Raw genomic sequence first — 14,784 nt, forward strand, 5'->3', positions numbered from 1 at the left:
GAGAAAAAGGGCACTGGGTGAGTAATATACCTGTTTGGTTAATTATATAACTGAAAGAACTACCAAAATCTCTCCCAGAAAATGACCATCATAACTGTAGCATTTAAACAGACTAATGGAATACCAAGGGTAAGCAAAAGAGAACCTATTAATATTAAAATCCATGGTGCATCTATATTGGGTCTTGTAAGATGATCAACTACTTTGATTTCCAAATTTGGGGTTATAGAGATTGATAAATTATTTTAAAGCAGTGAACTCATTGGCCCACATTATTCATTAACAGGGGACGGGGGGGGGGGGGTACTGGTGTCTTATTAAAATATATTTATCATTGAAAAGATCAATGTATTTAACCATCCATTTAAATAATTTTTTATTTAAGCCAGGAACCAACATTTCATGATTACAAACTGTGACACAAACAACACGCTTAGAAGTGTGAAATTATTCACCAATTATGAGACAGAAAATCTGAGGGGCCCAGCATTAAGTTTTAGTGGACATCATGGGATAGTCATACAAAAAATATTTTCTCCACTAACAATTCTGGCTTAGATAACAAGACAGATAGGTAAAGGTTTTATAGATTCGAAAAGAGTGGGGTTAGAAAAAAAAAGGATAGGAAAAGGAACATGTCCAGGAAACAACTTGCTAAAAGATAGCACTTGTACCAATTATCTTCGAAATCATAATGGAAAGATGAGGCGTAATGAGATTTGTTTTCAGTTTTGCTAAGAAACAGATGGGCATTTCAACAAATCATCATTGAAGCCATCAGAAGAGAGACTACAGTTTGAAAGATGCTTCAATGACAAAAAACAAAATTCTGCTGAGTATTCTGTAATGTTGAAGACAATAATTCAAAGCAACAATAATAAAATCAAGAGCAAATTTTTGTTAAAAGGCAATTCAAGGCAGTAACAGAATTGTAACAAATTAGGTTATCAAGAAATTCTATCATAAATTGATAAATTAAATGACAAGAGCTCATGCAGGAAATCAGCACAGAAAAAAATTATAAAACAAGGAACACACATCAAAGTTGCTGGTGAATGCAGCAGGCCAGGCAGCATCTCTAGGAAGAGGTACAGTCGACGTTTCAGGCCGAGACCCTTTGTCAGAACTAACTGAAGGAAGAGTTAGTAAGAGATTTGAAAGTGGGAGGGGGAAGGGGAGATCCAAAATGATAGGAGAAGACAGGAGGGGGAGGGATGGAGCCAAGAGCTGGACAGGTGATTGGCAAAAGGGATATGAGAGGATCATGGGACAGGAGGCTTAGGGAGAAAGACAAGGGGAGGGGGGGAAAACCCAGAGGATGGGCAAGGGGTATAGTCAGAGGGACAGAGGGAGAAAAAGGAGAGAGAGAGAGAGAAAGAATGTGTGTATATAAATAAATAACAGATGAAGTACGAGGGGGAGGTGGGGCCTTAGCGGAAGTTAGAGAAGTCGATGTTCATGCCATCAGGTTGGAGGCTACCAAGACGGAACATAAGGTGTTGTTCCTCCAACCTGAGTGTGGCTTCATCTTTACAGTAGAGGAGGCTGTGGAAAGACATATCAGAATGGGAATGGGATGTGGAATTAAAATGTGTGGCCACTGGGAGATCCTGCTTTCTCTGGCGGACAGAGCGTAGGTGTTCAGCAAAACGACCTCCCAGTCTGCGTCGGGTCTTGTCAATACATAAAAGGCCACGTCAGGAGCACCGGATGCAGTATATCACCCCAGCCGACTCACAGGTGAAGTGTCGCCTCACCTGGAAGGACTGTCTGGGGCCCTGAATGGTGGTAAGGGAGGAAGTATAAGGGCATGTGTAGCACTTGTTCTGCTTACAAGGATAACAAGGTGAAGCTCATTCAAACTCATGAATCATTAGTCTGGACTTCTATCCATTTATCCTATAACTTAACTCCTAAATTACTTTCTCCTACAAATGCAACTTCAAATGTTGTTCTTATTGAAAAAAGAAAAATGAAAACTGGTCTATCAGTACACACAATTACTGTAGCTAATAAATTCACCTCAATTTTTATTCCTTCTTTGAGTATTTTAAATTCTACCCTCTAATGCATCGTTGATCTCGAGTAGAGAGAAGATAGGATGTCCCATTATTTGCCTCAATCTTAGGGCTGCTGCAGAGAGGTGTATGGTAATTGGGGCAGGACTGATTTGGGAAGAATCTTGAAGGTGCCCTAAGCTAACCCGTATGGATAAATAATAAATATAAAAGTAATCATAAGTGGAAAGTCGACAGCACTATTTCACAAACATCACTTGTTGTAAACATTAATACAAAAGTAGGAGGATGAGCCCAAAAATACCAGAGAAATAGTTTAAAATTAGAATGGAATCTCACCCAAACACATCCAAGTTAAACTTACTTGTAATAAGGCTATAAAGAGAAAGAATGCATTTGCAGCTCTTCTGATCTGTTCATACAAGAAGCGAGGCAGGAATGTTATCACGCTGTATTTTGCTGTGCTGTTAATATGAAAAGTGAACATTATTACTTAAGAGTAAAAACAACATCAAATCAAAAAAATATCTCTAACAATCATTTCCCAAGAAAGGAAACAATTCTACAACTAAAGATTCATTGCTTTCGAAACAGAAATACTTTAACAGTAAGTAGAAATCAGGAAGGCAATAGGGGAAGCCAGATGAGGGGGAAGGTAGGTAGGTGAGATAAAGTGGAACTTTGGAGGAGATGGTGTGTACCTGGGCATGGTATTTAAGAACCATGCAGAAATCAAGGCCTTTAGCAGCAGGTAAAGCTGAGGAAGAGTTTATTTATTTAATTTTAATTTAGAGATTCAGCACGGAATAGGATTTCCGCCACCCAACAACCTCTGACTTAACCCCAGCCTAATCATGGGGCAATTTACAACGACCAATTTAACCTACTAACCGGTACATCTTTGGACTGTGGGCAGAAGCCAGAGCACTCAGAGAAAATCCACGCATTACATGGGGAGGACATGTAGAAGACGCCAGGATTGAACTGTGAACTTCAACGCCCAGTTCCTGCTAATTGTATGAGGAGTATTTGATGACTCTGGGCCAATACTTGCTGGAAATTAGAAGAATGAGGCGGGATCCTATTGAAACTTATCAAATGTTGAAAGAACTTGACAGAGTGAATGTGGAGAGGATGTTCCCTATAGTGGAGGAGTCTAGGATCAGAAGGCATAGCCTCAGAATAGAGGGATGTCCATTGAGAATGGAGATGAGGAGGAATTTCTTTAACCAGAGGGTGGTGAATCTGCATAATTTATTGCCATTTGTTGCCTGAGGATGGCTGGTCATTGGGTGTTTTTAAGGCAGTGGTTGATAGATTCTTGATTAATCAGGCATGAAAGGTTATGGGGAGAAGATAGGAGAATGGGGTTGAGAGGGAAAATGGATCAGCCATGATGAAATAGCAGAGCAGACTCGATGGGCCCAATGGCCCAATTCTGTTCCTACCTCTTATGGTCTAATATTGATGTAAAGTCATATCAAACACACAGTCAATTACATGTTTGCCGAATACCACTGACAGTTTATAAAACAAATGTAAATTTCAGAACATACAGTAATCTCTCTTGATCTCCAGCACTTATCCTTACGACTATGAACTTTACAGCCAGCTCTTAAAGCAGCATGCTGCTATACAACCAACATTCCTGAACCTAGCTGCAGAGGTGTTGCCACTGAATGACTGGGTGAGTGGAGGAGGGAGGCAGCAAAGTGCTCTCATGGGTCAGAGAGACCTGTTCAAGCCAGTGAAGAAAACGGCAGAAGGCATTGTTTTGCACAAGAGACTCCAGGGATAAAACTAAGTCCTCCAAGATGGAGAGTGCAAAGAGTTGTCAAGGACTTGCGCATTGCCTTAATGACTGAACTTTGCGCAGTCTCTAGAGGCAATAAACCAGCAGTACTGGCAAATCTCCATGTCTATTCCGGAGGAATGAAAAAAAATGAGCTAAAGCCTTTCCTCGCAGATGCACAAAACACAGCCAGCTGAATGTTTATTTTTTGTTTATCCCACTATGTGCTAAATTGAAACCTGTAGATCTGCTCTGGGCTCTGTTTTGTTCTATATGCTATTTTCTTACTTTTATTGTTTGCATAAATTTATTTTTTTCCTCCCTATCTCTGCACATTTGGTGTTTATCGTTTTTCTTTTTAAGTGGGTTCTTTCGGGCTTCTTATTTTGTGGCTGCACGCAAGGAAATGAATCTCAAGGTTGCATAATATGTATGTACTTTGATAATAAATGCACATTGAATAACCATGATTTTCTTTGCAAAGTACCAAACTTTGAAAGCTTGTAAGTACTTAAAAATTTAAAATAGGATCAAAAGCACTAAATTATTGAGCCTTGGGGACAGCTAAGGCTATAAAAGCAAGTTTCAAGTAAATATGTTGTCAAATCATTAACACCCAATTTTAATGTGGCCATTATCTCTGATATTGTTGTTTGATAGAAATCTGAATATAAACTAGATCACTAGTCAAGTTTATTTATTATTTAGAGATACAATGCCACACTGTCCCACCTATAAATGGACAATTAGCCTAATCACAGGACAATTTAAGAAGACTTACTAACCTTAACATTTTTGGAACGTAGAAGGAAACTGGAGCACTTAGTGGAAACCCACAAGCTCAAGGGAAGGACGTACAAACTTCTTACAGACGGCATCAGAATTAAACTCTGAATTCCAACACCCCAAGCAGTAACAGCAACTGCTTTCAGTCTTTGAGCAGAACCACGTTACCAGTGGTTAATGTAATAAACTGTTGCATACAAACGCCCACTCTCATCTTACCCCTAATCCTGCAACAGAAAGATTTGTTTAACACTGGCATGAAATTTGGGCAAGTTCCCTCATGCAGCAATGAGCAGCAAATTAGGAGATGTGGCAGAGATCAGCTACAGTAGATTGTAAGGACACTGGAGATAGCAAGACAGGTTAGTAACTTGGCTTCCACAGGCAAAGCAGATTGGACACAAGCTGCATTGTGTCTTGTACCTGTGAGCACAGGAAATTACCAATCAGAGTGAAGGCAAACTATGAGGTCTAAGTGTTGACTTTTCAGAAAGCACAATTTCAATGGCCAAAATTTTACAAGAGCTACCATCTTATTGAACAGTGAGGCTGAAAATCTCACTGGAAATAAGTCTCACATACTCATATGCTTCAATTCAGTTGATGAGCTCTGGAGGAGTCTCTAATCAAGAAAAAAAGTTCCAGCGTAAAAGAAATTTCCATCTTAAACCAAAAGTCCAAATTTCAAGGCCATTATCTTCTGAATTTGTTGAATTCAATGCAGAAATAGTCCATAGTAAACTGAATCCCCAAGTTTCAATCCAAATATCTAGCAGTCCAAATGTAGCACCCAGCAGAATACTGTACTGCACTTTGAAAGATGTTCCCATGTGAAGAAGATATTAAACCAATGTCACGTTTCAGATCAAAAAAGTTCAATAGCACTATTCAGAAGAAAAGCAGCAACTAATTTATTCAAAGGAAGGGGCTTCCTTTCCTCCACCATCAATGCTGCCCTCACCTGCCTCTCTTCCATTTCGTGCAAATCTGCCCTCATCCTATCCTCCCACCGCCACACCAGGGATAGGGATCCTCTTGTCTGCACCTACCACCCCACTAGCCTTTGTATCCATTGCATAATTCACCGTAACTGCCACCTCCAATGGAATTCCACCACCAAGCACATCTTTCACTCCCCCCCGCCCAACATGGATCACTCCCAGTGCGGCCTCTGGCACATCGGTGAGACCCAACGTAGACTGGGGGACTGCTTCATTGAGCACCTTCACTCCGTCCCCCACAAAAAGTGGGATGTCCTGGAGGCCACCCATTTCAATTCTACTTCCCATTCTGACATGTTAGTCCACGGCCTCTTCTACTGCCATGATGAGATGATGATGCTACATTCAGGTTGGAGGAGCAACACCTTATATTCTGTCTGGGCAGCTCCAACCTGATAGCATGAACATCGATTCCTCAAACTTCTAGTGATTGCCCCCCCTTCACCCGCCTCATCTCCTTACCTGCCCATTATCTCCCTCTGGTGCTCTCCCCCCTTCCCTTTCTTCCGAGGTCTTCTGTTCTCTCTTATCAGATTCCCCCTTCTCCAGCGCTTTATCTCTTTCACCAATCAACTTCCCAGCTCTTTACTTCATCCCCTTCCCCCAATTTCACCTATCAATTACCACCTTGTTCTTCTTCCTCCCCTCCCCTCTTTCTCTGACTTCTCCTCTTTCCTTCCCAAAACATCAACTGTTTAGTCTTTTCTATAAATGCTAGCTGACTGGCCCGCTGAGTTTCTCCAGCATTTTGCGTGTGTTGCCATGTGAAAAAAATCTTAAACCAAGGTCACATTTCAGATTTTTGAAAATCCAGCAGTATTATTCAGAAGAAAAGTAGCAACTGATTTAGTTAATACTTGACCTCAATCATGATCACTAAAACCGATTATCTGGTCATTGCTGTAGGTGTGAAGCAGCTATTTCAGAAATAAGTTGCCACATTATCCATGTTACAACAATGGTTACATTTTAGGAGTTTCCAAGTACTTTACAAAATTTGAGGGTGCCAAAAGGCATTTTATAAATGCAAATCTTCTGATATCACACCGCGCCCCCCCCACCGAAACTCTTTTCAATAACATTCAGCCCCTCATAACTGAATAATGAAATTCCTTTACAACTGTCAATGGGAAATAGTCACTAATTTTAATAAATAGACCATAAGACCATAAGACAAAGGAGCAGAAGTAGGCCATTCGGCCCATCGAGTCTGCTCCGCCATTTTATCATGAGCTGATCCATTTTATCCTATTTAGTCCCACTGCCCCACCTTCTCACCATAACCTTTGATGCCCTGGCTACTCAGATACCTATCAATCTCTGCCTTAAATACACCCAATGACTTGGCCTCCACTGCTGCCCGTGGCAACAAATTCCATAGATTCACCACCCTCTGACTAAAAAATTTCTTCGCATTTCTATTCTGAAAGGGCGCCCTTCAATCCTAAAGTCATGCCCTCTCGTACGAGACTCCCCCATCACGGGAAACAACTTTGCCACATCCACTCTGTCCATGCCTTTTAACATTCGAAATGTTTCTATGAGGCCTCCCCTCATAAATGTCATGGTTATGACAACACATCACAGCAGAAACAGCAGGCAGGACGACGTATTATTTTGATAACAATTACTATTGCAAGGCAACATGCAGGAAGTCTCCAAAGAGCAATACAAAACCTTCAGCATATAAATAACTCAAGACTGTGTGTCGTCATCAGGATACCATTACCAGTAAGTTGGTACTAACATATCTGTTCTTTCCTTCCCTTCTTAGTCTCCCCTGACATTTGATACACAAATTGAACTGTAAACAGAGATCTCACTTCTACATTCACATGCATCTTCTTTGTCCTCAGGAGCAGGTGCGAGTGAGCTCACTGTTGTACATGGCACAGATATGATCCATACCTCATTCTCATACTGCAACATTCACCCAGGTCAAAAATGTATAAACACAAACAACTTTGAGAAAAATAGTAGGGGAAATGCTCCCAAAGTGGTTCACCCAGATGGAGTGGGTGGGGTGGCTTCTGGAGGTGTGAGAAAGTTTCACGCCATGCATCAAACTCAGATTCACAAAAAGGAAAAAGATGTTGATCTTAAACCCATCTTAGTTGCCTCATGAGTCACACGTGGTGGTGCTGAGACACCATTCTTTGAGCAGCATCTAAAGGAAAGGCTGAGGTCTTATCTGTCTCCAGTATAAGGAACTGTCTACAAACAAATTCTGCACTTACAGGCTTCAATTAGAGTCAAAGAGTAAAAAAAATTGTGAAGCTGTTGACAGCAGGGAAAATAGTCTTAGGCGACAGATAAAATTTCCTCTTCATGAGTGCAAGCTGATGCACTCTAGGATAAGCATAGGGCATACAGAGGAATGTGTTGGCGCGTGGCCAAGTGGTTAAGGCGTCGGTCTAATGATCTGAAGGTCGCTAGTTCGAGCTTCAGCTGAGGCAGCGTGTTGTGTCCTTGAGCAAGGCACTTAACCACACATTGCCCTGCGACGACACCAGTGCCAAGCCATATCGGCCCTAGTGCCCTTCCCTTGGACAACATCAGTGGCATGGAGAGGGGAGACTTGCAGCAAGGGCAACTGCTGGTCTTCCATACAACCTTGCCCAGGTCTGCGCCCTGGAAACCTTCCAAGGTGCAAATCCATAGTCTCATGAGACTAACGGATGCCTATTATTATTATACATAGGAATAAAAGAGCCTTGATATACAAGTTCAAGATCCCTGAACAGAGCGGCACAGATAGCGAAGATGGTGAAGGTAACACAGTGCTTCCATTAGCCAGAGCATGGATGCCAAGCACAAGAATGTCATAAAATGTCATAAACAACAGGAATTCTGCAGATGCTGGAAATTCAAGCAACACACATCAAAGTTGCTGGTGAACGCAGCAGGCCAGGCAGCATCTGTAGGAAGAGGTGCAGTCGACGTTTCAGGCCGAGACCCTTCGTCAGGACTAACTGAAGGAAGAGTGAGTAAGGGATTTGAAAGTTGGAGGGGGAGGGGGAGATGCAAAATGATAGGAGAAGACAGGAGGGGGAGGGATAGAGCCAAGAGCTGGACAGGTGATTGGCAAAAGGGATATGAGAGGATCATGGGACAGGAGGTCCGGGAAGAAAGACAAAGGGGGGGGGCAAGAGGTATAGACCCAGAGGATGGGCAAGAGGTATATTCAGAGGGACAGAGGGAGAAAAAGGAGAGTGAGAGAAAGAATGTGTGCATAAAAATAAGTAACAGATGGGGTACGAGGGGGAGGTGGGGCCTTAGCAGAAATTAGAGAAGTCGAACAGGTTAGGCACACAGCTTGAATCAGAATCAGGTTTAGTATTACTGACACATTTGTCAAATGTGTTGTTTTGCAATAGATCAAAATACTATAAAATATTAAAAGTAAATTAACTAAGTCGTGCAAAAAGAGAGCAAATAGTGAGGTAGTGTCTATGCATTGGTTCACTGCCTGTTCAGAAATCTGATGGCAGAGGGGAAGAAGCTGCTCCTAAAATGTTGAGTGTGTGTCTTCTGGCTCCTATACCTCCTCCCTTAGAGTAGTAATAAGAAGAAAGCACATCCTGTGTTGAACGCTGAACTGGACTCAATAAACAGCAGCCTGACATAAGTATTGCTACTGTCCAGGTGATCCAAGGCCGAGTGGAGAGCCAGTGAGATTGCATCCGTTGTAAACCTATTGTGTTGCTAGGCAAATTGCAGCGGATCCAGGTCCTTGCTTAGGCAGGAGTTGATTCAAGCCACGACCAACCTCTCAAAGCACTTCATCATAGTAGAAAGTGGAGCAACTGAGCGACCGTCGTTGAGGCAACTCATCCACGTAGTTCTGATGGTCACACCAGAGCAGGCGTTCCTAACCATTTTTTAATGCAATGGACCAATACCATTAAGCAAGGGGTTCGTGAACCACAGGCTGGGACCCCATGCACAAGAGGAAGAATGAAATAGCGCTGGAAAGGGTGCTGAGGCGACTGACCAGGCTGAAAAGTTTCAGTCATGAGGAGAAATTTTCCTCAGAATGGAGAGGCAGAGGGGTAACCTAATTGAATTATACAAAGTTATGAGGGGCACAGATAGGGTAGGTGGTAGGCATCTTTACCCCAGAGCAGAGGTGTGAACACTAGAGAAAGATAAGTATTTAGGAAGGATCCAAGAAAGGTATTTTTCCCCAATCCAGAGGGAGTTGGAATCTGGAACACACTGCCTAAGGAGGCAGTGGAGGCCAGTAGTCTCACAACAAATCTAGAGTTCAGATAAACACTTAAATTGCCAAACATGGAAAGCAGCAGACAATCTGCAGGCAAACTGGATTGACAGAGATCATTACTCGATGGTCAGCACAGACATAATAGGTACTAAGCTGACCACTCCTCCACATACAATGCTCCTCCATGCAGAAAGTTGGGAGCACCAAGTTTCTAGGAGCTAACATAATTTTAACTGCACTCTCAGAAGTACCACCTCCTTGGTCAAAAAAATACAGCAGCACCTCCACTTCCTAAGGAGACTGAGGCGAGTAAGGTTCCCCCCCACCCCCAGTATGAGAATTGCAAGGCATCTGACCACAAGTCCTTACAAGGGATTATGAAGACTGCTGAGAGGATCGTCAGAGTCTCCCTCCCACCCATTAGAGATATTTATCAGGAGTGTTGCATACGCACAACCCTCAGCATTGTCAATAATCCTTCACCTATCCAACAATCTTTTTGACCCCCCCCCCCCATCCTCAGGCAGGAGGTACTGTAGTGTTAAAACAAGAACTGTTAGAATGGGAAGGTTTCTTCATCCAAGCTGTAAACCTACTGAACTTCCTGTCACCACCCAGGTCTCACCACACATGAAGCGCCAGTAGTGTATTACTGATCATTTTTTAAACTTGTATCGTATATGCACCTTATTATTTGTTAATTTATTTGTGGTAATATTACTTTGTATGTTATGTGTGCGAGTTATATGTACTGTGTTATGCACCTTGATCCACAGAACCCTTATTTTGTTCGACGGTATTCATATGTACAATTGAATGGCAATAAACTTGAAACTGAACTTGAAAAGATCAGTATCTGAGATACATGACTTAACAACATGTTACAAATTGGCACATTTCAAATTACAGGAGTTTGAGCTGAGAAACACTGGGTCATAAGAAAGCCACCACATAGAGAAACACCACATTTTACAACCTCCTACTACTGCATACTGGAGGTGCAGGAATCCATGTAAAAAATCTTCTTGATTTGTCAGTCATAAGCAAATACACCATCTTCTTCTTCGGTTGTCCATCGAAATCCAATGACGATGTCCACTCCTTTAACGGTGAGACCTTTGATGATTATACAGTCCTATCCTGGATCCACAAGCTCTATTGTAGGTGGGACATGTATATGTAGTAGTGGTGGTGGTACTGGTGGCAACCATGGCTGCATTTCTCCTGGCTCTCTTCTGCTGTCTTCTGATTGTTCTTTTCATCTCCAGAATATGAACCCTGTCCCTACACAGCTGTCGCCAAGTGGCATGGTCAGCAGCAACCTCCTCCAGGCCCTCAGGTCTGATCTTGCACTTGCTTAAAGCATTCTTCATCTGATCCTTATAGCGCTTCTTCGGCCTTCCAGCTGAGCGTCAACCATGATGTAGCTGGCCGTATAACACTCTGCGGGGTAGCTGACATGGGGGCATCCTTATCACGTGTCCTAGCCACTGCAGCTGACACTGGGTGATCATGGCCTCAACACTCCTGCAGTTAGTCTTTACAAGTACTTCAGTGTGAGGCACCCGCTCACGCCTGGTGATTCCCAGGATGCGCTGGAGGCAGCTTATGTGGAAGCGCTCCAAGGACTTGATGTGACGGCTGTAGGTTACCCAAGCTTCACAACTATAAAGGAGGGTGGTGACACAGGCCACTTGGTATATGGCGACCTTTGTGGAGGGACGAAGGCTCCTGTTCTGAAAGACTCAACGCCGATGTCTCCCAAAGGCAGCTGATGCCTGTTTAATGTGGCTCTGGATGTCATTGTCAATGCCGCTATCCTCAGAGAGAATGCTCCCCAGATATTTGAAAGATGGCACTACTGACAGCTTTTCATCACCAACAGTGAAGGCAGAGTGGATGGGACACTGGTACTCCACTGGCAAATCACTTCTGTCTTGGTGGTATTGATAGTCAGCCCCATCCTGCTGTACGCTCTCACTGCCACAGCAAGGACAGTCTGAAGATCCTCCGGAGTATGGGCCACAAGAGCACAGTCGTCTGCATTTTGCAGCTCCAGGACTCGCTCTCTGCGGAGTTTGGTGGTTGCATGGAGCCTGCTGGAGTTAAAGAGGTTGCCATCTAATCTTCAACTGCCACACTGCTGCTGTCTTCAATCTCGTTGTGGAGAAGCTTGGTAACACACAAGAGGAAGATGTTAAAGAGCACTGGCGCTGGCACACATCCCTGCCTCACCCTTGTGCGTAGAAGGAAGGGCTCGGACTCTTGTCCTCCTAAGGTCACCCGAGCAGTCATCCCATCGTGGAATATTGTATACTTAGAATGACAACATATGAATGCCATATTTTCAAAATTTATAAATGTATACTCTAGAAAACACAAAGTGACTTGCATAATTCCTTAACAATCAAAGCCATCAGTTATCAACACAGAACAGCAATTTAATTGAAATCATTCATATAGTGTATAAGTGTAAGACACTGAAGTTGTTCCTAGAAAGCTGAAATCAGGAATACCTATATAATATTTTACTTCCTTCGGTCAGTCCCTTTGACAGATTTATTTACATCTGCACCACACTGCAACATTTACAAGTGTGTCAAATATGACGAGGATATTCAATATGCAGATCTATTACATATATGCTACCTATCAAATCATTCACGATGCTATCAGTTATTTTAAGATGCTGTATTGTATGCATTTCTGCCCTCAACGATTGCCCTTTATCAAAAGGGTAACAGCAGGACGAGATTGAGCATGATATAAAAATAATAAGTGAAAGGGGAGGGAGAGAAAAAATATCAGCAATGGAGGGGGAAGACGCATACAGAGACATATAGGAAAAGTAACATGATCTGAATGAAGACAGAGAATAACCAAAGGGAAGCCAAACAAGAAATAATGACAAGCTTCAATAAAGCCAGGAGGAGTTGTGTGTCGGGTAGATAGATGCCACAAAAATGTCTGAAGACTAGAAAATCTCTTCCACTGACGTCAAGTTATCCACTGACCTCCTTTCAGAAAAATAGCTCACCGTGGGATTTTACTGATCAAATATTACCAATATCATTACAAAAATAATTCACATGCTGCCCAATTCATGCCTCCTGTTGAAACTATTTTTTGATATGCTGCATTACAAGAAACTGTGCTGTACTTGCCATCGGAGACTGCCAGCACGCAAGAGGAAAGCAAGAAAATAGAAGTGAAATAAATTTTCAGTCAAAGAACTGAAACAAATTTAAAAGCACATCTCTTTCAGGTAACAGCAAGCAAGAGCTTTGTCTATTTTTCTTTTCTCTTAATATTTATTATTTTCATACTTTTAATTCATTTTGAATGTCTCCATTTGCTGCAATGAATTGTCAAAAAGTCTTCAATAAATTCCAGAGTGGGACCTCAGGATCCAACACCTGTGGCTTAGCTGCTACCTGCAGTTTGCTCAGCTGAAGCTGCCAGGATGAACCCATTGATTGTGAATGCCAACATGAGAAAAAGGTTGGAGATTAATTGTTGAGGACAAGTCAGGCCCATTATATGCCAAGATGATCCTACATCACACTGAAGTTAACATTAACACCAAAAGCCACCTTCATTTTATCAAAGGAATGAAGTGAATAAATGCAATCTAGAGCAGAAAGTGAGGGTATTGAAAGTATATTGACCATCACAGAAATATAATGATGTAATTGGTAGCTATTCAGCCCAGTGTTTCAGTGCTGGTGAAAGAAAAATTCTAGTGCACCCTAATTAGCACCTCAGACTACTGCAGCAGCGGTATGGTAAAATTTTGATCATTTTGATAAATGATCATCAGCGCTTTAGTGAAATCAGTAAAGGGGAAAAACCTAGATGAGATAGCCTATATCCTGGGGAAAGCTCCTGGCCCGGATGGGTTTACCGTTGAATTTTATAAATGTTTTGCTTCTTTATTGATCCCTTGGCTCTGTAGGGTTTTTGAGGCTTCTCTGAAACTTGGTAAACTTCCTGAATCTTTTAATAGAGCATCAATTTCTCTAATACTAAAGAAGGATAAAGACCCTGCTCAATGTGCATCTTATAGACCAATATCTTTATTAAATGTTGATTCTAAAGTTTTTTCTAAGTTATTAGCAAATAGACTAGAAAAAGTACTTCCTTCTATTATTTCGGAAGACCAAACGGGTTTTATTAAAGGTCGTTACTCTTTTTATAATATTCGTACATTGTTAAATATCGTTTATACTCCCTCACAAAATGTTCCTGAGTGTGTTATTTCTTTAGATGCCGAGAAAGCTTTTGATAGAGTAGAATGGCCTTATTTATTTAAGGTGCTTGAAATGTTTAATTTTAGCTTGAAATTTATATCCTGGATTAAACTGTTATATCATTCCCCTGTAGCCTCGGTTCGTACTAACTCTTTAAACTCACCTTTTTTTCCTCTCTTTCGAGGTACTCGACAAGGCTGTCCTCTTAGTCCCCTATTATTTGATATTGCATTAGAACCTCTTGCAATTGCTATTCGAGAATCTTCAAATATTACTGGGATAACTCGGGGATTAAAGTCCCATAAATTATCACTCTATGCTGATGATTTACTTTTATATATTTCTAATCCTGAGAAATCCATTCCTGCTGTTTTAGAGTTATTAGCACAATTTGGTTTTTTTTCAGGTTATAAATTAAATCTTAGTAAGAGTGAACTTTTTCCGATCAATAAACATCTTCCCTTATATTATAAATTCCCATTTAAATTGATTAATAATTATTTCTCATATCTTGGGATTAAAATTACTTGTAAATACAAAGATTTATTTAAGACTAACTTTTTACCATTAATAGACCATATTACTCAACTTTCATCTAAATGGTTTCCCTTATATTTAACTTTGATTGGTCATATTAATGCAGTTAAGATGTTTTTTTTGCCAAAATTTTTATATGTGTTTCAGGCATTACCAATTTTTGTTCCAAAATCTT

General features: G+C 41.5%; 1 protein-coding gene across 7 annotated transcripts in view; it reads right to left on the bottom strand.

Annotated features, from left to right (window-relative positions):
* atp8a2 (ATPase phospholipid transporting 8A2) overlaps window positions 1-14,784 on the bottom strand; it is a 589,180-nt gene that overhangs the window by 369,511 nt on the left and 204,885 nt on the right. For all 7 annotated transcript variants that reach the window (XM_063054225.1, XM_063054230.1, XM_063054229.1 and 4 more), the window contains one exon: window positions 2,383-2,482. In XM_063054225.1, the coding sequence (XP_062910295.1) occupies window positions 2,383-2,482 (100 nt within the window). The remainder of the gene's footprint in view (window positions 1-2,382; window positions 2,483-14,784) is intronic.

Source organism: Mobula hypostoma, chromosome 7 (genome assembly GCF_963921235.1).
Source record: "Mobula hypostoma chromosome 7, sMobHyp1.1, whole genome shotgun sequence".
NCBI classification, from domain to species: Eukaryota; Metazoa; Chordata; class Chondrichthyes; order Myliobatiformes; family Myliobatidae; genus Mobula; species Mobula hypostoma.